This window comes from Trichechus manatus, unplaced genomic scaffold, assembly GCF_000243295.1.
Source record: "Trichechus manatus latirostris isolate Lorelei unplaced genomic scaffold, TriManLat1.0 scaffold00009, whole genome shotgun sequence".
Classification (NCBI taxonomy): Eukaryota; Metazoa; Chordata; class Mammalia; order Sirenia; family Trichechidae; genus Trichechus; species Trichechus manatus.
In genome coordinates this window covers 5971170-5999004 of record NW_004443945.1, presented here as the reverse complement: position 1 = coordinate 5999004, position 27835 = coordinate 5971170, and the positions used below count along the sequence as shown (strand labels likewise).

Here is a 27835-nt window from a genome sequence, read left to right as displayed (position 1 = left end):
ACAGAAACTCTAAACACAGAGTTAGGCCAATTGAATGGACAGTCCCATGTAGCCATGACCCTAAACACTTGAACCAAAAGAACTAATCCCATGAGGTGTTTGGTTGTGCCTAGGCAGTTTGGTCAATTAAAAAAAAAAACTATATTGTAAGTATACATATATAACACAACATTTGCCAGTTCAACATTTTTCAGCTGTACAATTTAGTGATATCAATTACATTAATCATGTTGTACCACATCACCCTTAATTGTTGCCAAATTTCTCATCACCATAAACACTCACTGCTTCCTTTCCCCTTCTCTCCTATCCTTTCCCCTCCCTCCTTCCCCTGGTAATCTGGTCAATTTTTTATCTTGTCCAATGATGTGGACATTAGCAAGAGGTCTTCAACATTCTAGACTATGCCATCATTTACCATATCTTTGATGGCTTCCTTCTTATATTTATGAATGATATAAGAAACACTGGCAGATGTCTAAAAGCATTGAGGCAGAACTATCCATACCCATTGCCTACCTTCCTATGTGAATGCAGTTCTAAACCTATGTTTCTCTTTCAGTAGCAATAACTAAAACTCATTTGCTGTAAATAAGATCATAAATTTCTTAGTCTAAGACCTCAACCTTGCTATTGTCTGTAAGAATGTTGCTATCCTAGTGTCTGATTAGATACCTTGTTCCATATACTAGGTCATTCTAAGCCTCCTACTTTCATTTAACTTTTGTACAGGCCAGGTAGAGCACAGCAAAGTGCAGAAACAGAGTTTAGTAGTCTTTCTCTCCTTAGTGTTTCTCAGTGTTTACAATAATGTTTTCAGTTTGGTAGAAAGCTTCCCAGAACTTCACCAATGTACAGAACTGACTGTGATGGTTAAGATTGTGTATCAACTTGGCTGGTCCATGATTCTCAGTGTTTTGGCAATTGTATAATGTTGTGATCACTTCCCTTTTGAGATTTGATATGTGATCACCCCCATGATGGGATCTGCTGTGAGCGACCAGTCAGTTGAAAGGGAGTTTCCTTGGGCATGTGGCCTGCATCGAGTATAAGCAGACATTCTGGCAAGGCTCAGGGGCTTTTTGCTCACACTGAATCCTGCAGCTGTCTCCTGTTCATCTGACCTCTGGTTCTTGAGACTCGAGCTAGCGGCTTACTTGTGGTCTTGCCTGCTGATCTTGGGATTCATCAGTCTTCACAGCCTGTGACCAAGAGCCCTGCTCTCTGACCTGCCGATCTTGGGTTTGCCATCCCTATGGCTTTGTGAATCAGGAGAAGCCTCTATCCTGACGCACAGACTTGGGACGTTCCAGCCTTTACAACTGTGTGAGCCATTTCCTTGATATAAATCTCTATATATATTTATACACTTTACTGGTTTTGCTTCTCTAGAGCACCCAGCCTAAGATACTTACCCACAGCCCAAACTATCAGTTTAAGTCATGAGAGACAAGTTAATGCTCAAGTAATGAAGACGACCAAAATCTCAGTGGTCTGATACAGTAAATATTTATTTGTGTCTCCCTTAAAGTCCACGGTGGGTGGGTCCAGGCCATTTTCCAAGGCAGTTGTTCTCCATCTGTGGCCTCCGTATCAACATATGCTTCCACGAGCACCTCTGAAGTAAAGCGAGAGCATGGAGAATTGTGCACTAGACCTAAATCCATCTACCTGGAAGTGACATATTTCCTCTGATCACATTTCATTTATCCCAAACAAGTCACATATACACACTTTACTTCAAGGGGGAGAGTCAAACCACTCATGTCCTAGAAGGAGAGATCAACTGCAAATATTGGGGAGCAGCACTAAGGTCAACCACACTCTCCTAAGCCTGGACATTTATATATTTACATTCACCAGGAATCTCCCCTGGCTTCTCAGAGTCTTTAATTGTCATGGTCACAAAAACAATCAGTATTTTGTGATCTCTATCAATTGGCCATATAAACGTAATCTTAAATTTGATCATACCCCTAATACTCATTAGGTTAAAAGAGACCCCACAAAAAATGCTTCCCCACTTCATATTTAAACTGGCCTCTACCAGTTGCCAGAGTCAATTCTGACTCAGCATGACCCCATGTGTGTCAGAGTAGGACTGTGCTCCATAGAGTTTTCAATGGCTGATTTTTCGCAAGTAGATCACCTGGCCTTTCTTCCAAGGCACCTCTGGATGGACTCAAACCTCCACTCTTTCAGTTAGCAGCCAAGTGCATTAACCATTTGTACCACACAGGGACTCCAAATTGACCTCTAAGAACTGTATATTTCTGTGTGTCCTCTGTGGCCCCATGAATCCTCATTCTCTTTCTTAGGAGGAATGTGTCTAATCATGCTAAATGAAGCCGAAGACTAATAACTAAATCTCATGGGCCCAGATTGTTGACCAAGCCTTGGAGCAAAGGCTGGCTGCCCTGACCCTAGAAAGTATCACTACTGAGTTCCAGGCCTCCCCTTCTTCATGGTCCCAATTTACCTATTTCCCCTCTTACCAGAATTTTCTGTTTCAAACTAAGTCTTACCATTCTGTAGATTCTGCTTTCTCTCAGTTGCAGAAATCTTGTTGGGAAAGTTCATGGCTTTATAATGTGAACAATGCCATCATGTGACATCCAAATAGAGCCCAGCTTCTTCTAGTCTTACTTGGTTGCCTTTGTTTTCCTGAGGTCCCTAAAATTTTTAGTAACCTAATTCTTTCTGTCTTTCTTTCTTGATGTTGGCTTTGCACTCTCCCTTGGCGGCCCCTTCTTCGCTTAATCAACTGCGTAGGGCAGGGTCACAAGGTACGAAATGGTTAAAGGGCCCCTTTTTAGTGGACAGACCAAACCCGTTGCCGTTGAGTCGATTCTGACTCATAGCGACCCTATATAGGACAGAGTAGAACTGCCCCATAGAGTTTCCAAAGAGCGCCTGGTGGACAAAGGAGAAGTTATATGTGGGGCAGTGTCATGGATTGAATTATGTCCCCCCAAAAATGCGTGTATCAATTTAGCTGGGCCATGATTCCCTGTATTGTGTGGTTGTCCTCCATTTTTTTATTGTAATTTTACATTAAAGAGGATTAGGGTGGGATTGTAACACTACCCTTACCCAGGTCACATCGCTGATCCAGTGTAAAGGGAGTTTTCCTGGGGTGTGGCCTGCACCACCTTTTATCTCTCAGGAGATAAAAGGAAAGGGAAGCAAGCAGAGAATTGGGAAACTTACACCACCAAGAAAGCAGTGCCGGGAGCAGAGCGTGTCCTTTGGACCTGAAGTTCCTGCACAGAGAAGCACCCAGACAAAGGGAAGATTGATGACACAGACCTTCCTCCAGAGCCGACAGAGAAAGCCTTCCCCTGGAGCTGACGCCCTGAATTTGGACTTGTAGCCTACTGGACTGTGAGAGAATAAACTTCTCTTTGTTAAAGCCATCCACTTGTATTTCTGTCAGAGCAATACTAGATGCCTAAGACAGGCAGACTCTCCAAAACATAAATATGACAGGAAAATCGAGCAGTAAGAAATAGAACAGCCTTTAGAGTTGAGCTCTGTGACGTTCAGCAAGTGGCTTACCTTCTCTAAGCCTGTATTTCTTCATCTGCAGATAGAAACATTACAACCTGCCGTACAGTGTGTCTTAGTCTCCTAGGACTGCCACAACAAAATACCACGAAGTGGGTGGCTTTAAAGAAGAGAAGTTTATTTTCTCACAGTTCTGGGGGCTAGAAGTCCAAATTCAGAGTATCAGCAGGACTACTCTCTCTCTCTCTTTGCTGTCTCTAAGGGAAGATCTTTTCTTGTCTTTTTCAGTTTCTGTAGCCCTGGACGTTTCTTGGCTTTCCTTTGCTGCGTATAGAAGCATCTGCCCCCGTCATCTTATGGCATCTGTTTTCCCCTTGTATGTGACTCTATCCATGTCTGTCCTTCTCTTTTTGAAAAATGTTTTTTATTGTTGTAAAAATATAAAGAACACATTTGCCAATTCAACATTTTTCTGTGCACAGTTCAATAAAACCAATTTCATCAATCGTATTGTGCAGTCATTGCCAATTTCCATTGTCAAATTTTCCATCCCCCATAAACAAAAACCCAATGCTACCTAAACAATGATTCCTCCCTTATCCTATCCCTCCCACCCCTGGTAACCACTATTTAATTCTAATCTCTATACATTTGCCTATTCTAAGTATTTTATATTAGTGAAATTATACAATATTTGTCCTTGCCCTTCTCTTTTATCAGATACCACTTATAGGGACTAGGATTAGGACCCACGCTACTCTGGTATGACTTATTAACCTAACTGATAATATCTGCAAAGAAAAACCTCATTTCCCTAAACAACTCACGTTAACTGGTGCAGGGGTTAGGACTTCAGCATACCTTTTTAGGGGACACAATTCAATCCATAACACAGTGTTGCTGTGAAAATTAAACAGGACACTGCTGTAAAGCAAATGATACACCTAACCAAGGAAGGCGCTCGCTCCTCTACCCAGGTGGACATAACTAATCATTCCTGCATGTGGGGTAGGAGATGAAAACTAGCTCCTAATAGGAACAGTCTAGGCCTGAATTGTTCTAAGTCCAAAGGTCCCCAGGAACCCTTGGTCCCAGGACAATCCAAGAAGCTGAAACAATTTTTCCTAGAGGAGCCATAACATCCACTTTGATCCTTAGCCCCATCTCCATGACTCACCTCTGAAGCAGATAAGAATCTTTATGTCAGAGGAAACTGGTCCAAGTTTTGGGCATCTTCTAGGTAGGTAATTCAGCATGTTTAAACATTGATGCATCTTCCTACTGAGCCCACTTCACTAGGACTTGGTCCCCCACAGTTCCCTGACTCTCTGCTGTTTGTTGCTCCTGTTTCTGCCCTCTGGACTTGGCCGTGGTGTGAATATTTGGCCTCCTAGCTGATCTCTTGTTGTTCCTTACAGACATGGCTTTTCACTTGCCCTTCCTGCTCTTTGTACTCTCTCCTACCTCAAGTAGGATTATACTCCCCCTGGTCAGCCTCTTGAGACCAACCCTCAGTGCTGCCCACTGGCCAGATCCTGGCTGGCCGTGCTCAGTGTCCCAGGGGAGATTTGAAGAAAACCCAGGGGGCTGACTCAGTGGCAGCCAACAACATCATTTTATTACAGACACTATAGGTACAACTGTTTTGGAGAAGAGTGTGTGTGTGTGTAGGTGCCTGGTGGGAAAGCAAAGGAGAGAGAAAATGCCCAAGTATGTTGTTGTGAATTTACTGATGTACCAAGGACTCAGGAGACTGGGACACCTGGTGTTAGATGACCTTAACAAACTAATCTGGCCTCTGAGCATTTGTTACAAATGTCAGTGAACAGTAACACTTCCACATGACCTGGGTAGAGACATAAGTGGGCAGTGTGGTACAGTGTATAATCTGAGTTCAAACTCTGACTCTGCCACCTCTTGGCCCTTTGATCTTGGGCAAGTCATTCAATGAGTCTCCTTCTCTGCCAACAGGGAAATGATACCTTCCCACTCCCCTAACAGGGTTGTTGTGGAGCTTCACTGAGCCAAAGCACATGAGAAGTACAGACCCTGGGCAAGGTCAGGGGCTGGTTCACTGAGCCTACATGATCATGCTATTTCCTAAGCATCCACAACAGGACTTGCTTAAAAAACCTACCCAGTATTTGCCAACAGCAGTAGCTGAGTTAGGCTCTTTTAAAAGATAAACTTGAATAGGCATGGGAGGGTTTTCCATCCCATCGTAGAAAGGAGGGTGTGCTGTGTTTGAGTCAGGTGAGAAGTAAAGGCCCACTCTCTGGCGTGCTGACCCCGGTCAGGGGGCAGCATCTAGACATCCATGCTGCGACCCCCTGGTTAGCCATGGGACAGGAGGAGTTTGAGCTGGAAGACCGTGCTTGAAAATCAACTCGACATTCAGAATAACCAACGTCTTTTGGCAGTGCAGTCTGTCATATTTATTGGGCTATTCTCAGGTAAGCCAAAACACGCTGAAGGGAAAAAAATGGAGGCCATCAGTAATGTCAAGAAAAAATATTTAGCATTTCTTAGTTTCAAGTTTTGCCTTTAAAAACCATTGCAGCTGAGGAATATAGCAATCCACTGACATAACGCCAACGGGTGTCATTTGTTTTTAGCAACAAGAAGCACATACATTTAACCAATGACTTTCAAAACAATAAGCAAAAAAGAAAACTGTATATTTTTATGTAGCTAAGACAAGAAGGTCATTTATACAAATTAAAGTGATACAAAATATATTAAAAAGAGAATACACATACAAAAGTCGTTAAGCTGGTCAAAGAGCAAGGATGTCACAGAACACCACACTGAGAGCATTGGTGTGAATTCATTTCAGTTATGAAAGTATGTCCAAAGTTCGAGTTACACATTTACTGAGGTAAAGGCACAATCACTTCAACATAATTGATGGGGAAGAATCCAGATTCCCCGTGTATCATTCCTTCATACCAGTTTTCATCTATTTGATTGGTCAATGTAATGATGTCCCCTTCTTTAAATCCTAGTTCTCCTTGGTTTTCTGGCTCAAAGTCATAGAGACCACGACAGCAGGGTTGGTCCATGGGAACGTTAGAACCTGTTCACATTATATGGAGACAAAAAAAGTACAAATTAATATGACAAATTATCCATGGAAATTTGAAGAGTTTGGAAAGGCTATTAACAGCAGGTCTCTGCCTGCCTTCCTACTACAAGGTGGGCTCCACTCAGCTCAGAGGTGCTGTGCTTGTGGTCTTCGGCCTCCTCAGCTCTGGGCTCCGCTCAGCTACCCCAGCTAGATGATACCTCAGCTGACCTCCTGGGCCCAGTGACTTTCTCATCAGTATTCCTTGCCAGAGAATTCAGGCCCAGCCCTTCACCCTGAAGCAGCTACTCAGCTCTGCCTGGAGCCTTGAGGGAGGTACAGAAGAATCACAAGGCCCATCCCTGCTGCTGTGGAGACTGGACAAAGACATGAGAAACACTGAAAGAACAAGTATGAGGTGGTATCACATATGGCTCAGAAACTCGGAGGAGAGGGAAGGCCTATGAGGTCAGGGAGCTCTTCCTAGAGCTGGTGGCCAGGAGCTGGAACGTGGGCAGGATGCAGGAGCCGAGGAGAAGGACCAGGAGAGGAATGAGCACATATTTACAGAACAGCCTAACTAATGTCTTGGGGTTACTGTACCTAGCCTGAAGTTCTCAGAATAACATTTTTAAAATATTTTTTTAATTTCAAACTAAAACATAGTTATTATTTTAAAAAAAAAAGGAAAGGAAAGAAAAGAAAATATACGTATGCAAAACTGAGAAAAATCAGCAATAACCCATTAACCCAGAGATAACCAATGTTAAATTAACATTTTGGCATAGAAGCTTCCAGATTTCCTTATGAATATATTTGTGTATGTATTTAAATATAGTTGTTTCCATAAAAGAATCTTCCTGTACACATCATTGTGAGCATCTTTCCAGATTGCTTTTAATTACTATCAGTTGTCAACTGTATCATAATTTATTTGACTAGTCTCCTATTTTTGGACATTTAAGTTCCTTCTTCCCTCCTTCGCTTCCTTTCTTCTTCCCTTTTTTTTTTTTTTTCTTTTTTCATTCTCTCTTGGCTTTCATAGATAACGCTGAAAAATACCCTAACTCATATATAGTTATGAACATGTACAATTAATTCCTTGGAATAAATTCCTAGAAAGGGATTCGCTGGTCATAGGACATGAATTTTTCTAAGACTTTTGACATTTACTGTCAATTTAGTTTTCTATCATTCTTTTTCTTAAAAATTTGAACAGCTCTCTTTTAGCCTACTAATACTAACGCTTTATACGTTATGTCTGATGCAAACATTACTCCCAGGTTATTATCTGGTTTTTAATTCTGTTTTTGGAATGTGTATTGGGGATGGGACTGGAAAGGGGATTTCTGTTTTGTTTTGGCATACATATAGAAATTTTAAACATTACATCATGCTTGGTAAAGTAGAGGGCCAGTGAAAAAGAGGAAGACCTTCAGCGAGATGGATTGACACAGTGGTTGCAACAATGGGCTCGAGCATAACAACGATTGTGACGATGGCACAGGACCGGGCAGTGTTTCATTCTGTTGTACACAGGGTCGCTGTGAGTGGGAACTGACTTGACAGCATCTAACGACAATAAGAGACTTCAATTAGGAGTCCCTGAGTGGCACAAATGGTTAAGGGCTTGACTACTAGTGAAAGGTTGGCAGTTTGAACCCAACCAGAGGTACCTTGAAAGACAGGCCTCGCAATCTGTTTCCAAAGGGTCACAGCCTTGAAAACCCTAGGGAGCAGGTCTACTCTGCACACACGAGGTGGCCGTGAGTTGAAATCAACTCGATGGCAACTAGCAACAACAGACGTCAATTGAGAATTCATAATCTCTGTTAGCGTCGCTATGAGTCGGAATCAACTCAACAGCAAAGGGTTTTTTGGAGTTTATTAGAGATTGAGTTCTTTCCTCACTAATCTTTTAGGGCCAAGTAAAGAGAGAGGGTAAACACTGGTATTTCTGTGGTTGGTCAAATGAGAAAGAAGCCCCTTGTCCTGGAGAGGGGTAGGGAGGTGGCAACAATGTGGGGAAAGGGAAAGTCAGGAGGATTTTATTATTATTTGCTCCCATAGCTTGAAAGTCACTGAGTAGTGCCCAGTTATCTGACAGGGCAGTCCTCCTTAATGTTGCCCCCACTCCTGACTTTTTCAGCTCTTTGTCCATGCCCAATGGAAGTGAACACCAAGCCTCCACTCACCCAGGGACTTCTTATCAGCAACCTTTCCCAGACACGCTGGCTGTACTGAGATGGCTCTCCATTGCCTTCCTAGTGCAGTGGTTCTCAACTTGGCCACACATTAAAATTCCCGCTGCCCAGGCTGCACCCCAGACCAGTTAACTCAGAAATCTCTGGTGATGGGCCCGGGCATCAGGACTATTTAAATTTCCCAGGTGTTTCCAACATCCAGTTGCCATCGAGTCAATTCCAACTCATGGCAACCCCATGTGTGTCAGAGTAGAACTGTGCTTTATTGGGTTTTCAATGGCTGATTTTTTTTGGAAGTAGAATGCCAGGTCTTTCTTCCAAGGACTTGAACTTCTTTCGGTTTAGCAGTCGAGAACATTAACCATTTATACCACCCAGGGACTGGTTAACACACTAGGCTGCTAACCGAAAGGTTGGAGGTTCGAGTTCACCCAGAGGCACCTTGGAGGGCCTGGTTATTTACTTCTGAAAAATCACCCACTGAAAATCCTATGGCGTGAAGAGTGTGCTTCTTAGCTCAAGTTGATACATGAGACTAAACGGGCAGCTTCTGTCCGGAGGTGAGATGAGAAGGCAGAGAGGGTTAGGAGCTGGTTGAATGGACATGGGAAATCAGGGGTGGAAAGGAGGAGTGTGCTATCACAGTATAAGGAGAGCAATTAGGGTCACGTAACAATGCATGTATAAACTTTTGTATGAGAAATTAACTTGAAATGTAAACTTTCACTTAAACTACAACAATAAACAAAAAATAAAAATTAAAAAAAAGAAGAAAATCCTATGCAGCGCAGTTCTACTCTGACACACCTGCACTCCCCATGAATCACAATCAAATCACTAGCAACTGTTTTTCCCCGCCCCCGCCCCCAACACCCAGCCAAGGTTGAGAGCCACCAGTCTAACAGCCCTCTCTTTCCTCCCTTTTCTTTTACCAGAACTTGGAAGTATGGATCCCTGGTGGTGCAGTGGTTATAGAGCTCAGCTGCTAACCAAAGGGTTGGCAGTTCGAATCCACCAGCCGCTCCTTGGAAACCCTATAGGGCAGTTCTACTCTGTCCTATAAGTTCACAATGGGTTGGCATCAACTGGATGGCAACGATTTTGGTTTGGTTTTTGGAAGTTTCAGCCGGTAGAGAAAGGGAAGGCGGGGAGGGAGGCTCTTTTTCCTCTCCAGGAAGGCAGCTCCTTCCCATGTGGTGACTTACACGTGGGGTGACTTACAAGTAGGTCAGCCCTTTAATCTGGCCCCACCTGCACTCTGCTCTCTTGAATTTACTTGAAGTTCCTAGCATTTGGATGGCAGATTCCTGCCCCTACCCCCAAGTTTGTATACTCCTTTTGTCATAATGATGGGAACTGGGGAAGGGAATGATTCAAATACTTGGGCTCAGTTCCTTATCTTGCATTTGAAAAGAATAACATTCAATGACTTCAAAGCATCAGGGAATAGAGTGTTTACAATAACAGATCTTTCCATTTTCCTTTGGAAATTTAGTGCATATTGGGGGAAGGCACTGAAAATACATGGCAACTTGAGCCTTGAGTCAAAGTAAATGTTATTAATAACTGTTTTAATGTGGTCTCTAAAAATGATTCATATTCTTTTAGCATCTCTCTCACTACCAGTTTTTTACAGAGAGGCAGGCAGTTACTGAATCACATGGTAGTCTCGGGAAGCATCTCCTTGAACACAAAGTGTTAATGCTAGGAGGGAATCTGGCGATCATCCATGCACCCTCCTCTTTTTGAAGAGGAGGTTGCAATGCTCCTGAGAGGTCACAACGGCCTTGCCCCAGGAGTAATAGCCAAGCCAGAATGAGACACCAGGTCTCCAGCCCCCAGACCTGCCCTGCTCCCTGTGACCTCTGATATGACGTATGATGTGGCTAAGGGTTGCCAAACCATTTTGTGGGCTACCACACTGACAACCAGGCTAACTATTTCTTTTTCCCTCCCACTTACGCTAGGAGCTACCTGCAATGAACAACATAAATGATGGCAGGCACACACTTATCTGAGCTCTCCACCTGTGTGTGCGCGCCTGTGCACTCTCTGCACACACACACGGAACACACTGGGGGAAAGACACATCATTCACTTGTCACTTCATTTATTCTGGGCAAGGGACAACTGCTACGATGCCCACTTTGATTTTCTAAGAGGTGGAAAGAGGCCAGCTCTCATGTCACACTCCATCAGCCAAGAAACCCCAAACAAGGCATCTCTCCTGAGACCCCTGGGTAGACAGAGCCTGTGCAAGGCCCCCCAGTCAGTTATGTCTGTGTGCACCTGGCTTTCCACCCCATCTGTGTTGTCCGCAGCACCACCGAGGCAGTTCTCCTGATAAGTCCACAGGCACCAGAGCTCAGACCTCCTGAATTACAAATGCAGCAGGATGATATTCTGAAATAGTATCCAATGCATTTTTTATTCTGGGTCATTCTTGCTGCCCAGGGCCCTCATCCCAAGTAGCTATGACCTTCCTTACCTTAGTGGGAGGGCAGACCCCAGACATGAACAAAGCAGTCAATGTTTAGCTTTTGATTTCCAAAATAGTGCCATTTCAGTTGTGAAAAGTTGTGAAAGCCAAGGTTTTTGGGCTTTTGTGCCAGACCCAGGTAGGTGCTTATGAGACCAGAGAGAGAGATACCTCTGGATTCCAAGGAACCAGAGCTTAGAGGCTTTATTACAAGCATGGAGAGGGAAGGCTACTTCCTGCCACACAGGTAAGAGATACAAGCCTTTCTAGAGGTGGGGAAGGGGCCTGGAGAAAGAAGAGGGCAGAAAGGGTTGAAATGCTCCCTAGATTCTACCCCAGGGTAGAATCTTTGGCCCCACTTCCCACTGGAGCTATGGAAGAAGGTAGACTCCCACAGTGCCCTGCGCCAACATGGCAGGGAGGGGCTGGCGCACAGCTGGTGTGATGTAATTAAGCAGAGAGGGGGCCTGAACTGTGAATGCTGGGGAAGAACCACAGACCCCTCAAGTCCCAACAGGCAGTAAGGAAGTGCTGAGGGGGCATTTAGCCCAGGGGAGATGTGGGAGAGGGCATACAGAGCTCAGAATGCAGAGACCTGGCAACTCAGAGGCCTAGGCATGGGCTACAGGCATCAGCAAATGCCAGCCCAGGCCCCAGGCCAGATGTGTCAAGTTACCTCAGCTGTGGAAGCCAGTGAGGACCTGGACAACCCTCTTCACCTGCCACCAGGATGTTCCCCAAACTCTCCCTTGCACTCAGATAACATCTTGGGGTAATGAAGAAGGAAGAACGAACCTTTGAGGAAAACCAACAGCTCTAACAGGGAATTTCAACTCTGAAGTGACTATGTTTACATCCTGAATTGACTAAGTAATAAATGGATAGGCTATGCTTTCTATTGGAAGAGCCTGAGTTACCTTGAAATGGCAAGATGACGGGTTTTTCCACCATTAGAAGAAATGGAAAAACAATTTAAAAAAAAAATTTTTTTTGGCCAAAAGTAGAAATGGAAAAAAGATTAAGTTGTTTCCGCCATTGGTCTAAGCGAAGGCTTATAAGCAAATTCAGCTCAGTTAAGAGAAATAGTTTCCGCCTACCTGAGTGATAATGTGTGAATTTTCCTTCTACACAAAAGACAAGTCACCCTCACCATGGATGGAAACGGAAAGTCTGGCAGAATGGGCTACATTTTCTTAGTGGGATCCTTCAAACCATACCAGAAACAGACATCTCCAAGGTACCTCAGTGACCAAGCTTCCCATGATCAGAAGCCAGCGCCTCTGCCAAGCTCTTCTCTTCAGAAAAGATCAGTCCTACCCAGTGACCTGTCTTAGTTGACAACCCACTCCTTTTTCCACTGTGGTCTTGACAACCCACTCCTTTTCCTACTGTGGTCTTGACAACCCACTCCTTTTTCCACTGTGGTCTTGCCACTGCTGCCCTTGTCTACTCACACCTCCATGCTTTCCTGTGTTCAGTAGGTGGCACCTGAAAGCACTGAGAAGCAGTGAACCCAGGCTCCTCGCTGGCTGACGTGGATCTATGTGCACGAGTGCAACCTTGTGCTCAAGAGCGGATTATCCAATAGGCAAGGTAAACACCATACTCGCCTTGCTTACCAGATCATCTGTAGTGAAAAATTTCACACTTTTTCACCATAGCAAAGAGTTTGCTTCTAGGTACGGCTGGCATCTGTCTCTCTCCCAGGCTCACAGCAACGTCCTACAGAATCAAAGCCTCTTTTCAAATTTACAATTCCTGACAGGGGCAGATGACCCAGTAAGCAAGGTAAGCATGAGTTCACTTGTGCTTACCTACTAATCTGCAGTGAACAATTTCACATCTTTGATGTGGTAAAACCCATGCGAAATTGTTCACTAAAGATGATCTGGTAAGCAAGGTAAGCACTGTGCTTATTGGCTACTGGATAACTCTCCCCGGCCTGTGCCATCCAGCTCGGAAGCTCAGCCTTCTCCTGCCCTTGCCGAGTAGCCTGTGTTTATTTTCTCTTACTCCTGAGAATTGGCCTACCGTAACGTGAGAGCAGAGGTGAGAAAAACACAGTCTTCCTTGTTAAAGTACTGAAACAAAGATTATTTTAACAGAGAAAAGGGAGTGTGCCTGTTAAATATTTATTATTCAAGGTCTGTTCCACACCATTAAACCAAAAAACTCATTGCCATCGAGTCGATTCCGACTCATAGTAGCGACCCTGTAGGATAGAGTAGAACTGCCCCGTAGGGTTTCCTAGGCTGTAATCTTTACGGAAGCAGACTGCCACATCTTTCGCCCACAGAGCGGCTGGTGGGGCCAAGCACTTAACCACTATGGCACGTGGGCTCCATTCCACACCATTAGGCATGAGAATTAAATCCATTAATGTCTCTGAGACACTGAGAATATTGTCCTGGCACATGGTAAACACTAAAACCTGAGAGCTATTATTTAATCCCCATAGCTGGATAGGGCTGAGGAATTGTGGGACTGCCATCACCAGAAGAAAATGCACTCAGTGTTTCTGTATATGCGAATATAACCCTTTGCAGCAAGGACTTGGGGAAAAAAAAAAAAACGATGGGGATGGAGGTGGGCACTTTCAAAAAATTTTCATGCTGTTAAAATAACAAGGGTCCCAATGTTGATAGAAACAGGACCATCCATAGTATTCCCAAGAGGGGAGTGAATATCATTTTAGGGAAAACATGGTTTCCCTGCCTACTGTGTGTTGGTTCTGCAGTACTTCCTGACTGGCCACCTTAAAAGTCTTGTGCTGGGATCACTTTATTTTTCCACACCATTAGTAAGTGGCAGTGCTGAGATTTGACGTTACCTTGGGAGTTCATTCCCATTCAATTTCTGAGTCAACTCTAGCCAAGGGGGTGGTCCACCAGCTGGTCAGGCTTGGAATGAGCCTTTGTGTTCTCAGCTTGACGTGTTCCCAGGAGCTCCCAGGGCTTTGGAATCCTCTCGAAGAGGATTTTCTCCCTGGATCCTATGAAGGTCCTCAGGAAGGTCTACACATGTCCCACCTAGCTTTGGAAGCAATGCTTAAGGAACGTCCTTCATGGACTCCGTCTCTGTCCTGCTTTCCTCAGCATTCCAAGTGACCAGTTCAAGGCTTCAATTTAAAAAAAAATTAAGTCTGGTCTCTACTCCAGGTGGTGGGTTAGACATCAGAGTGGAGATGGCATGGAGCCGGACAGGCATTTGCAGCCTGGCATTCACTCTGTCAGCCATATCCCAGGATCTGGGAGCCTGTTCCCAAGGGCCCTGCTTCTAACCCTGACTCTGCGGGAAGTGCAGGTTGGAAGGAGTGGACAGTGGGGCAGGGGGTCAGCCTTCTCTCTGTAGCACTAAAATTACAGCTCTTTTGTTGCACTTGAACACGGTTTATTTTTAGACCACCTAAGGAGCCCACTGTTGTTTCTTCTCTGCTGATCCTGACTTTGGGGATTTCATACATGGAAGCATTTGGTCAGTGTCCCCACTAATAAGAAAGGCAAACTATAACCACTCCCCCGCCCGCCCCTGTTTTTTGAGGAGGAGGAGGTGGAGAGAGAAATCATTCACATTACTGCTGTGGACATGAGTCCCCGTGGGGGCTGTAAGGTAAGGAGTCTCTCGGAGGCTACTGACCTGAGAGGGCACTTTGTTCTTTTAATAAATGCCCAAGACTGCTGTGCCTTTTGAATTTTTTTTCCTGCTTTTTATAGTTTTTCTCTTTCCTCCCTTGTAGTCAGGCTGCGACCTGTCACTTTTTCCTGCTGCCAGTGGGCCTTTCCGAAGCAGTCCCTCAGGCCCTTCTACTCTGCTGCTTCCAGTCTGCTGTAGGCTGGAAATTAGACAACCAATTATGTAACATCAACAGCTGTGTATATTGGGCTCTTACTGTGTAGCAAGTATCACCTCACATACATTCTCTAATTTATTTAATCCTTAGAATAATCCTGTGCCCCGGGGTGATACCGTATTTTTATGCAAATAATGCACGCCTTTTGCCGACTGCGCCCTCTCTCCCACAAGGTATTTTTGTAAGTATGCTATGCTAATTTTTTGTTTTTTAATAGAAACATGTGGAAGAGGATTGGCATGGTACTGCTTGTGAGAGCGCCTCGCTGGAAGTGGGGAGGGACTTGGCCAGGAAACAAATGTAGAGGGTGCTCGTTATTTTCATAAAGTATGGTAATTCCTGTGCTTTCAATGGAGAAATTGAGGCCTAGAGGAATGAGGTGACAGAGATTGGATTTGCGCCTCCCTCTGTAAACAGTTGATACACTTGTCTGCTGACTGAAAGGTTGGAGGTTCAAGTGTACCCAGAGGCACCTTCAAAGAAAGGCCTGGCAATGTAATTCTGGAAAATCAGCCATTGAAAACCCTATGGAGTGCAGTTCTATTCTGGAACACACAGGGTCATTATAAGTCTAAATCAACGTGAGAGCAACTGGTTCTGGTTTTTCTGATTCCAAAGTCCATTAACAGTGACATCTGCTGATGGCATCAATTTTGCTGGGCAGATCATTTTCTGCTCATTTCCTGGTTCTGAAGTATAGAAGTTCAGAGGTGTTTCCTTATTATCCTTACGCTACCAAGTCCCTGGGTGATGCCAACAGTTTACGTGCTTTGCTACCACCTGGAGGTGCCTTGGAAGAAAGGCCTGGCAATCAACTTACAAAAGATCACAGTCATTGAAAACTATGGAGCACAGTTCCACTCTGAACACACACGGGTTCGCCATGAGTTGGAACCCACTTCAGGGCAACTAGTTTGGTTCTGGTTTCTTTGCCAGTAGGTCATTAAGGAGCAGAGAGGAAGGTGCCTGTTAATGGGGTGAGTCAGCAGCCCAATCAGGAATAGAACCAAAATCACCTCGGGATTTGATTGTATCTGTACTACCTGGCTGGGCAATTCATCTCTTAACATTTTAGGGTAAAAAAAAAAAAAAAATCTGATTTGGAACTTTCAAGGTTACTTCTGGCCCAGACTCATTCTCTGAGCCAGGCACCATGCTTGACCCGCCATCTCTTTTGAATTAGAATGAGCATATCTGGTTCAAGCTCCTTTTAAATGCTATATATATACATTTTTTTTCTCCCAACCTTGTAGAAAAATTCTTTTGAAGCTAACTTAGCTGACCCAGATATAGCAATTGTCGGACAATTTTGATAAATACCAGAAAACTCACTTTGTTCAACACCTCGACAACAATGGGAAGTTTTGCCTATTGGACAGAAACTTCAGACCCCTGGGTTCTAGCTCTAGCTTTTACAGTAACCAACTGTGTGACCTTGGTCACATCTGGGTCCTTAACAGCAAATTTCAAGTGTTAATCTGTATGATGGTTAAGTACTGAATTACTGAGAACAGTCTAATAAAAGTTTCTACATCTATGAATGTCTTCCTAGAAATAACAGCCCTGTATTTATCCACAGGAGATGTGATATATTAAAATTACTTGTCGATGGAATTCAAGCTTAATCATTATGATCTATAAAATTAAGTATGTGGATTTATTTTACCCTTAATATAAATTCTCCACAATTTAAACAGGTTATATTATATGGGGGTTTAACTGATAAAGTTTGTACCCTCTACTTTACAAAGCCCTGATTTTTCTATTGAGATGATTTTTGCAGATACCTCAGAAGCTGTGGCCATATCTACACCTCCTGAGAGGTGAACCCTCTAATACAGTCAGGTCCCATGTTTGGGGGTTGTTTTTGCCACTCTGAGTTATGGGAAAAGGGAAGAGAAATGACAACCTTAATCAGAGATGACCTTCTGGCAGCTGCATAGGAATTGCCGGCAGACTGTGTTTTGTTTGGCCTGCTCCTTGCTTTTTACAGTATGGATTAGTTGCCAATATTTAAAAATCAGGAGATTTCACATAAACATGTGACTTCTGGCTTCTCTTGAAAAATCAGAAAGGCTGGCTATCCTGGGCCCACATTCCTGGGCAACCAGCATCTGCTGTTGACCATCAGCTGCCCCTTTGGGTGGCTCCAGACACACCTCCCCGGTCATGCTCCTGACTCGGAGGTCTCGTGTCAGGTGCCATTTGTCGCTGGCCTTGCACTGTTTTCTCATACTGTCCCTATGTCTCCGGTTCCTATAATCTGGGCCACCCACTGGACAACTCCAGGAGGCATTATTCAGGGGGATCCAAACGTAGACTCTCTGGAATTGTGCTACATAGCGGCCCTGTTTGTAATTCCGGGAGACAATTGACTTCTACAATATATTTTTTTAACAGAAGCCCATATATGAATATTTAGATAATGCTATCTTAAGATATAAAGATCAAAGTTATTGTTGTAGAATATATATTAAGATTTTAAAATATGTAGTATTGGGATAATAGAATCCTATAACCATTTCAGCCAAGTGGTCTTAAAATTTCCACAACTAAGTTACAAGTTAAGTCTTACAGGCTTTTCAAAAACTCTTTTTACAGACTATTTAAAAGAATTACAGCACAATTCCCTGCAGTAGGAAAACCTGTGCCTCCTTCAGATTTTAATATACGAGAAGGGACTCTTCTCCTTTCCTACATCAGTGGCTACTGATAAACAATGAAAACCTCAGCCTGAGTTTTCTTTTTCTTTAAATAATATTTCTAAAATATAGGAAATATAAAATACTCAGCCTGATCACTTTTCAGGTTTTTAAGTATTCGTAAAAGATATATATTGCAGCCACCGACTTCAGAGCTAGAAAGAATCTTGGTAAGTCTCAAGTCCAATCACTTCATTTAAGGATAATGTCAAAGCAGCCTAGAGATGTTAAGAAACTCACCCAAAGTCACACAGCTAATAAGTGCCTGAACTACTTGTTTCCTTGTTCATTCCTCCCCTGTCAATGAACTCTGCCTCTGAACCACTGCTGATAAAATATAGTCATGGATGTGCAGGGAGGGCCAGTGGCAAACAAAAAAACAGAAGAAAAGAGGGGGAAAAAGAGAGAAAACTGAGAAATAACCTGAGGAGTATGCCATCACCATTGTCACCACTCTGAAACTTTAATTTCCTCCTTGGAAATTTAGGTAAATATATATATATGGAAACCCTAGTGGCGTAGTGGTTAAGAGCTACGTCTGCTAACCGAAAGATCGGCAGTTCGAATCCACCAGGTGCTCCTTGGAAACCCCATGGAGCAGTTCTACCCTGTCCTATAGGGTTGCTATGAGTCGGAATCGACTCCACAGCAACGGGTTTTATACGTGTGTGTGTGTGTGTGTGTGTGTGTGTGTGTGTGTACGTGTGTACGTATATTTTATTTGTAATGTGCTTATCTTCTTTAATTTTCAAACTTCACACTTTACTTTTGAATAAATATTTACTTTCTAATGCAATCCTAAAGATTCTGCTCCAATGAGGGGAACGACTTAGACTCTAGAAATTATTTCAGAGCCTACTTAGAAGTGTCAAGAAATTTATAAAAGTCTCTTTTATACCTAAGGGGAGTTAGAATGTCTTAATATAAACCATTTGAGAGATTTATTTCTCCTCACTCTGAAACGCCTGCATGACACATTTGGAACGCACATTTGTTAACTATTCTCAGCCTTCTACATTTTTAAAGTTAATCCCAGATTTGGAGCATATTAACCTTTAGTTGTGATGATAGAAAGTGGTACCCGCTTTAAGAATTTCAGTTAAAAAAAAAAATCTTTATATATAAACGAGTTGATAACATTTGTAAAATATCCTTTGTTCTCTAGTCTTTAAATTTATAATTCAGTAAGTGACAACTTAGGGTCCCTGAGTGGTGCAAATGGCTTGTGCTTGTCCACTAACCTAAAGCTTGGTTGCTCGAACCCAGTGATCCTGAGGAAGAAAGGCCTGGTGACCTCTTCCCATAAGGATTACAGCCCAGAAAACCCCACAGAGCTCAGCTCTATTCTGTAACACACGGGATTGCGATGGCCATGAGTCAGAATCAGCCTGACGGCAACAGGTTTGGTTTTAAGTGACAAGTTGGGGCCTGATAAAAATGGCACGGGGGTGGGGAAGATATTCGAGCACAGGTCACAAGTTCCTACACTCTTTTCTTGAAAATGGCACATGCACCATTTCACCTCAAGGACTTTTCTTGGCCTTTTCTCTTTGGGGACAGAGTGCCAGCATGTGCTGATGAAGCAGCATGACCCCTTTCTCATGGGCTTAGACAGGCGGTCCTTTCTCCTAGACAAGGCCTAAACATGGATTTTGTCTGCAATCCATCATTTCAAGATGTGACACCCCCCAACCCTTGTTGGCTCACTTTTGTTCATTCTCTTAACTACCTACCCCTGATATTATCAAAGATTCCATTTCCATCTGACCATGGATTCTGCCTACTCGACCTAAGTCCTTTCTCCCTCCTTTTTTTTCTTTAGAAAGAAGAAATGATGAAGAAAATGTGCTTGGAATTCATTTCTGGCAGAGTCTTGCAAGCTTTGCTTTAAATTGTTAGTGAAATGCTTGACATTTTTCCTTCACTTTATAAACACTATGTGCAAATCATTCAGAAACCTAATGGAAAGTAATTTCCCATTAATGCAGACTATAAAATGCCGTTTTCTTTTGAAACTGTGCCTTAGAAACAAACAGTACAGGACCCCTTTACACTCGCAAATTCCACCCACAAATCAACAGAGCCCGAGGCTGGATGTGTGAGTGGGGGACGAAAGCAGGGCCAAGAGAAACTCAAGAGAGGCAGCCTCTGAAAGGCACAGGCGCGAGTCCAGCACTGGCCCACAGCAGAGCCTGCAGCAGCAGAGAGTCCTGGTACTGGGCCCCAAGCCTTCTTAAAAGGCATTTTTGCACAAATGTGATTCTCTGGCTACACATCGCCCTTCTAACAACTTAATCTCCCTGGGGACTGAGCTACTGGCCAAGAAGGAGGGGACAAAGGCACTGACACGCACTATCTGAATGAGGAAGCCAGACAACTCATTTTCCTATCAGTGTTTTCTTCCTCCGACTCAGATGCATAGAACCGACCACTTTGGCGACAACTTACTGATTTAAATGTCAGAATCCCTGTGATCAAAAATGTTGGAAATAAATCATTCCCTATACATTTGAACATTTTATAACATTCCCCAGTATCCCTTCTTAACAATATAAAATGAAATGCCTATAAGGGAAAGTGCCCAGCTCTACTACTTACTGGCTCTGTGACCTTGAGAAATTCTTGCTTAACCTCCTTGAGCCTCCACTTACTCATCTGTACAATGGAGATATTAACAGTACTAGAAATGTATGTAAAGCATTTAGTATAATATCTGACCCATAAAAGGTACTCAATAAGCATAGCTTTTATTATTATTTTTACTGTCTGGCAGTATTATTATGAGGATGAAATGAGTTATGTATATAAAGCATCAAATAATATTACCTGGCATTTTGTAGATGCTAAAATGTTAGGTCCCTATGCTCTTAAGGATAATTTCATTAAAATTCTTCTTCATTTTTACAGAGTTCCTAGATGGTGCAAACTAGTTAATGCGCTCGACTGCTAACTGAAGGGTTGGAAGTTCAAGTCCATGCAGAGGCATCTCAGAAGAATGGCCTGGCTACCTACTTCTGAAAAATCAGTCCCTGAGAACCCTGTAGAGCACAGTTCTACTCTGACACACACAGGGTCACAAGTCATAGTCAATTCGACGGCAACTGTTTTTTTCAATAATCTCCACACTGCCGATCTGAATGGTCAGATTTAGTATCCCTATCTGTAGATGGAGACAGCTTCACCAAAGGAAAGCTGAGTGTCCTCTCTCGTGGCAAATGAGAGCATGGGGTTGTGGGAGCTTGACTCAAGTCGTGTCTCCAAGATCTCCTCTCCTGCTTGGGTAAAGGCTACAAGGGTAGAGAGCATGGGGTGGGGACTGAACCCTGGTGTCCTAAGTTCTGCTTCATTCAGACATACTATATTGTGTGTGTGTGTCTGTGTCTGTGTCTGTGGTGGGCCAGGGGAGGGAGATTGGACTCACTTTCAAAGTTTTCAGTTTGTTTACATCCAGTTTCTTTCTAAAAAGAAACTTTGAAGTGGCTTACAATAAAATTACATATTCCGAATAGTTTGTTTTAGACCAGAAATATAGAGACATAAAAAGTAGAGAAACTTATCATCCAAACCAAAGAACTTTTGAGAGTAAGAGGGGGCGCTATCAAAAATTACACTTGAACAACAGACATACACTGGGACTGTCCTAAGCAAACTGGGACTCACGGCCACCCTTGTCCAAAGCCCACCTATTCTTCAAATGCCATCAACTTTTTCTCATCAGTAGATACATTTTTTTGTTTATTCAAACATTCTTGTTGAAAATACAATTTAAAAAAAATACAATTTAAAGAATATCTTCAGAAAAAAAGAAAAATATTGCCCATAATCCTGCCATTTAGCCTAGTCTGCATGCAGATATAAATTTACAAAGTTGTAAAGTAATCATAGTGTCTTGGTTATCTAGTGCTGCTATAACAGAAATACCACAAGTGGATGGCTTTAACAAAGAGAAATTCATTGTCTCACAGTCTAGGAGGCTAAAAGTCCGAATTCAGGGTGTCAGCTCCAAGGGAAGGCTTTCTCTCTCTGTCAGCTCTGGAAGAAGGTCCTTGTCATCAGCCTTCCCCTAGACTAGGAGCTTTTATACAAAGGAACCCTGGGTCAAAAGGGCGCGCTCTTCTCCTGACACTACTTTTCTTGATGGTATGAAGATCCCCTGTCTCTCTGCTCACTTCTCTCTTTTATATCTCAAAAGAGATTGACTTAAATACAACCTAATCTTGAAGATTAAATTTTGCCTCATTAACATAACTGCCACTAATCCCACCTCATTAACATCATAGAGATAGGATTTACAACACATAGGAAAATCACATCAGATCACAAAATGGAGGACGACCACACAATACTGGGAATCATGGTCTAGCCAAGTTGATACACATTTTTGGGGGACACGATTTGATCCATAACTCATAGTATACTTATAACTAATATACTTATAATTTTGTGTCTTTCTTTTTCACTTAACATTATACTAGAAATATTTATTTTTCAACATAATCTCCATAGTAATAATTTTGAATAGCTACATAATATCCCATTTGATATATCATAATTTGCTTAACCATTATTCTACTATTGACAAACATATATAAATAAATATTGGCCATGAAGTTATTCTTCCTTATAACTTTTTGTTTCTGTAGCTAGTACGATAACAGATACAGCAATATGCGTTTGTTAAATTATTTCTTTTAGATACATTACACTTAGAGTATATGAGCATGTTTATTAATTTTGATAGACACAAGTATATTGCTTTCCCAATCCCAGGGATTGGCACACTACAGCCTGTGGGCCAAAAAAAGTTTTATTGAAACACAGCCATGCCCATTCGTTTATGTATTGCCTATGACCGTTTTTGTGCTATAATGGCAGGGATAAGTAGTTGCAACAGAGTCTGTACGGTCCATAAAGACTAAAATATTTACTATCTGGCCCTTTACAGAAAAAAGTTTGCCAATACTTGTGTTATCTTAATGTACATTCCCATCAGCAATGTGGGAATGTACCTGGTACCACATTCTAAAAGGAATGGATTAGGTGGGACCCTACAGAGAAGTCAGGAGTCCCTGCATGGTACAGATGGTTAACTCGCTCAGCTACTAACCAAAAGGTTGGAGGTTTGAGTCCACCCAGAGACACCTCAGAGGAGAGGCTTGGCAGTCTACTCCCGAAAAATCAGCCATTGGAAACCCTACGGAACTCGAAGAATGTAATCAACTTCACTAAATTGTACATGTAGAAACTGTTGAATTAGCATATGTTTTGCCGTGTTTTAAAAAAAAAAAAAAAGATCCATTAGTTCCATAAGGACACCCCACCCTAAACTGGTCACATTCAGAGGTTTATTATAATAAGGCAAATTCATTATTCTGAAAACTGGTAAATAAAGGGGGAGGGGAATCAAGCATACAAAAAAGAAAGAAAGAAAACCCTATAGAAGACACTTCTGCTCTGACACACATGGGGTTGCCATAAGTCAGAACTGACTCAACGACAAGTTGTTTTTTTCTTTTTTTAAAGAGAGAGTGACAGAACAGACATTTTCTACAACAAATTTGTAGTAACTGTATGTAGTAAATGCATACTGCAAAGTGGCTACCAAAATCCACTCTTCTTATCTTCTACAGTAATATAACTGTAGCTGGGATGTGGTTCTCCAACTCATCCTCCTCCAACTTTTGAAGTTGGATGTGGTCATGTGATTCAGCTCTTGCCAGTGTTGTGTGAGTAGAAAGGATATGAGCCACTTCTGGCTCATTTCCTTAAGAGGAAAATTCTGGCCCTACTGTGGGGACCATGGTCTCAGGGAACATCTAGCTCAATTGGCATAGCACAGTTTATAAAGACAATGTTCTACATTCTACCTTGGTGAGTAGCGTCTGGGGTCTTAAAAGCCTGTGAGCAGCTATCTAAGATACTTCACTGTTCTCACCCCGTTGGGAGCAAGGGAGAATGAAGAGAACAAGATACAAGGAAAGGATTAGTCTAAAGGACTAATGGACTACAACTACCAAGGCCGCCACCAGACTGAGTCCAGTACAACTAGATGGTGCCAGGCTACCACCACTGACTGCTCTGACAGGGATCACAACAGAGGGTCCTGGACAGAGCTGGAGAAAAATGTAGAACAAAATTCTAACTCACAAAAAAAGACCAGATTTACTGGCCTGACAGACTGGAGAAACCCCGAGAGTATGGCCCCTGGACACCCGTTTAGCTCAATAACGAAGTCATTCCCGAGGTTCACTGTTCAGCCAAAGATTAGACAACCCCATAAAACAAAACAAGACTAATGGGGCACAACAGTCCAGGGACAAGGACTAGAAGGCAGGAGGGGATAGGAAAGCTGGCAATAGGGAACCCAAGGTTGAGAAGGGACAGTGTTAACATGTTGTAGGGTTGTTAACCATTGTCATAAAACAATATGTGTACTAATTGTTTAATGAGAAACTATTTGTTCTGTAAACCTTCATCTAAACAACAATTTAAAAAAATTAAAATAAATAAATAAAGTAGTAGTAAAAAAAAAAAAGAAAATTCTGGGCCTAGACTTCCATTTGTAATTTCTACCTTGCTTGAACCACTGCCTTCTTGAGTCTCTCTGGAACAGTAGCTTCTGTTACCCTAACTAATACAAAACTGGTACCAGAAGTGGGGCGTTACCATACAAAAAACCTAAAATTAGTAGCATAGTGGCAATGACTCAGCAGCCCAGCAGTGATGAAGAGGAAACAGACATACAGGCTTGAAAGTTGCTGAGTCTTATTATGCCCTGGCAAACATTTGGTAAAACTTCTGTACGGGGTCACTTTGAAAGCAGACTGCATGCCAGTAGCTCTAAACAAAAAAGTTGGATAAAACCAGAATGTTAGTGTGTGCTAGCTACTCCTTGGTGCTTCTAGCAGGTTATTATAGGAAAGTGATAAACTCAGGCAAGAATTTGCCAGTTTGCAAGCAAAGATAGAAAGGAAGAGAGAAAAATCGGAGATTAGGTCTCAGAGCATTAGAAAAGCTAACTGCTTCTGTACTCCAAAGAACAGAAGATAAGCAGGTTTCTGTTCCCAGTCTTTCTCAGAGGCCCCTCAACCAAACAAAGGAACCCTGCTCTAGGGAAAACATTAGATTGAGGGTCTTGCCTCCCCACTCAAGCCTGTTGTTTCAGATGGCCTCAACGTGGGCTCCATAAGTTAAGAGAGGGATGCATGGATTGGACACCAAACCCACTGCCATCAAGTCGGTTTCTACTCATAATGACCCTATAGGACAGAGTAGAACTGCCTCATAGGGTTTCCAAGGGGCAGCTGGTAGATTCGAACTGCTGACCTTTTGGTTGGCAGCTGACCTCTTAACCACTGCACCACCAGGGCTCCATGGATTGGAAAAGGAAGTAAAAATAATAATAATAAATAAAGTTATAAGAGCTATCTCAGGTCTCTGGATGGCACAAACGGGTTGCACTCAACAATTAGCCTAGAGGTTGGCAGTTTGAACCAACCCAGCAGTGCCACGGCAGAAAAGCTTGGTAAGCTACTTCCATAAAGATTATAGCCAAGATCTAGTAAAAATACCAGACTTAATGGTCTGACTGAGACTAGAGGAACCCCAGAAAGCATGGCCGCCAGACTCTCTGTCAACCCAGAACTAAAACAGTTCCTGAGGCCAACTCTTCAGACAAAGATTAGACCGGACTATGGGACATAAAATGATACTCGTGAAGAGTGTGCTTCTTAGCTCAAGTAGATACATGAGACTAAATGGGCAGCTCCTGTCCGAAGGTGAGATGAAAAGGCAGAGAAGGTCAGGAGCTGGCTGAATGGACGTGGGAAATCAGGAGTGGAAAGAAGGAATGTGCTGTCACAGTATGGGGAGAGCAACTAGGGTCACATAACAATGTATGTATAAATTTTTGTATGAGAGACTAACTTGAATTGTAAACTTTCACTTAAAGTACAACAATAAAAAAAAAGATTACAGTCAAGAAAACTCTATGGAGCAATTCTACTCTGTAACACATGCGGTCGCCATGAGTCAGAATCACTCAACAGCAACAGGTTTGGTTTTTTTTTTAAGAGCTATCTAGAAAAGAAGAGCCCCCGTGGCACAATGGTTAAGCACTCAACTGCCAACCGAAAGGTCAGTGATTTGAACCCACCAGCCACTCCATGGTAGAAAAGTCCTGGCAATCAGCTCTTGTAGAGATTTCAGCCCAGGAAACCCTATGCGGCAGTTCTACTCTGTCCTATAGGGCCGTTATGAGTTAGAATCGACTTGATGGCACACAATAACATCTAGAAAAGAACTGTGAATGTGATTATGGGCACACGGAACTGCCTGGGAGCAGTGGCATATCTAGGGTATTGCACTGGCCCTGGGCACATGGTGTCACCGAGCAGTTTCTGTTAACCCGATACCACGCGATGTCCTTCCTCAAGGACGGTAATGTGTTAATTAAACAATTAACAAGCGGAGTTCCGGCAAAATGGCGCTCTAGGCAGAAGCACCACGCCGTCCCTCCACAGCAAAGATCCGAAAAACTAAGCCGAAAAGAGAATACAACAACCCTGAAACCCTAAAACATCAAATGAAGAGATAAAGAACTCAGCCAAGTACCAAATGGAGTGAGAAAACTGACAGAGAACAAAGGCGAGGAGAGATTCATGCAGAGGTCCCCTACCAGCTAACGCAGCGCAGATCCACCATCTTGGACTCCTATCAGAGACCAGCAAACAGGGGTACGAGAAAGCAGCCTCACGGAGTGTCCAGCGGGAGACAAAACAACTGGTAATTTGTTTTCCCACCCCCCACACCTCTTCACCCCGGCTCAGCCTACTCTGCTTCCCGCGGCCACAGTCTCTTGACCGGGAAGCGCCGGCTGCTTGGATTCCACACACCCAAGTGGGCGGCTCTCTGGGTGCCATTAGTTGGCTGCTGGTGTTGCTTTTTTCTGCTTCTTTTGATTTCTTCCTTGCCTCTCGCCATCTCCCCCTCCTTTCGCTCGAGTGCCTCACTCCGTGCACCATCTTTGCTTCTTCCTGAGGGGCTGCAGAGCACCGGCAATTTATGATATACGCTTTCCCACTCTCTACCCTTTTTCACCCATACTCGGCCCCCTCTGCTTCCCGTGGACGCAGTCTCTTGTCCAGAAACACCAGCCTGCACTAGCTGGCTCTCTGAGTGTCATTTGTTGGCTGCTAGTGCTTTTTTTTTTTTTTCCTGCTTCTTTTGATTTCTTCCCTGCCTCTCGCCACCTCCCCCTCCTTTTGCTTGAGTGCCTGGCACCGTGCACCATCTTTGCTTCTTCCTGAGGGGCTGCAGAGCGCCAGCAATTTGCGATATATGCTTTCCCACTCTCTACACTTCTTCACCCACACTCGGCCTCCTCTGCTTCCCGCGGACACAGTCTCTTGTCCAGGAACACCAGCCCGCATTAGCTGGCTCTCTGAGTGCCATTTGTTGGCTGCTGGTGTTGCTTTTTTTTTCTCTTTTTCTGCTTCTTTTGATTTCTTGCTTGCCTCTCGCTGCCTCCCCCTCCTTTCGCTCGAGTGCCTGACTCCGTGCACCATCTTTACTTCTTCCCGAGGGGCTGCAGAGCTCCATTCGAGTGTGGAGCTGCTTCCCGGTCTGGGCTACCACGCTGGTGGGATCCCAGGGCTTTTGTTCCTTTGTTCGTTTTGAATTGTTTGTTTTCTTTTCCTTTTCTTGAGTTGGGAGCCCTTTCTGGCCAGGCGGAGCTGCGTGGCAAGGAACTCCACTTCGGCTTCCACAGATGTGCGGAGGGATCCCTGAGGACATTTCTTTTTTTGCTGTTTTTTTTCTTTTTTTCTTTCCTGTTTTTTTCAGGGGCCTTTCTTCTTCATTTTTTTTTTAATTTGTTTTCTTTTCTTTTCCGTCTTTTTCCCTTTTTGTCTTTCTTCATTGCTCAGTTTCTCGTCTCTCTATATCTTCCTTCTCTTTCTGATCCCTGAATACCAGGCATTGTATACCTCTACGCCTCATAGCCAGGCTGCACTGCAACACCTGAGAGCG

The 27835-nt window shown here is 43.3% G+C and overlaps 1 protein-coding gene across 5 annotated transcripts in view; it reads right to left on the bottom strand.

Annotated features, from left to right (window-relative positions):
- Positions 1-5918: 5918 nt before the first annotated feature.
- Positions 5919-27835, bottom strand: part of SH3GL3 (SH3 domain containing GRB2 like 3, endophilin A3) — a 185495-nt gene continuing 163578 nt past the window's right edge. For 2 of the 5 annotated variants that reach the window (XM_023725804.1, XM_023725808.1), the window contains exon 10: positions 5919-6583. In XM_023725804.1, coding sequence (XP_023581572.1) covers positions 6378-6583 — 206 coding nt within the window. In that variant the 3' untranslated portion in view covers positions 5919-6377. Of the gene's footprint in view, positions 6584-14890; positions 15087-27835 lie in introns of all 5 variants that reach the window. The other 3 variants (XM_004370682.2, XM_012559967.1, XM_012559960.1) reach the window with 2 other exon arrangements.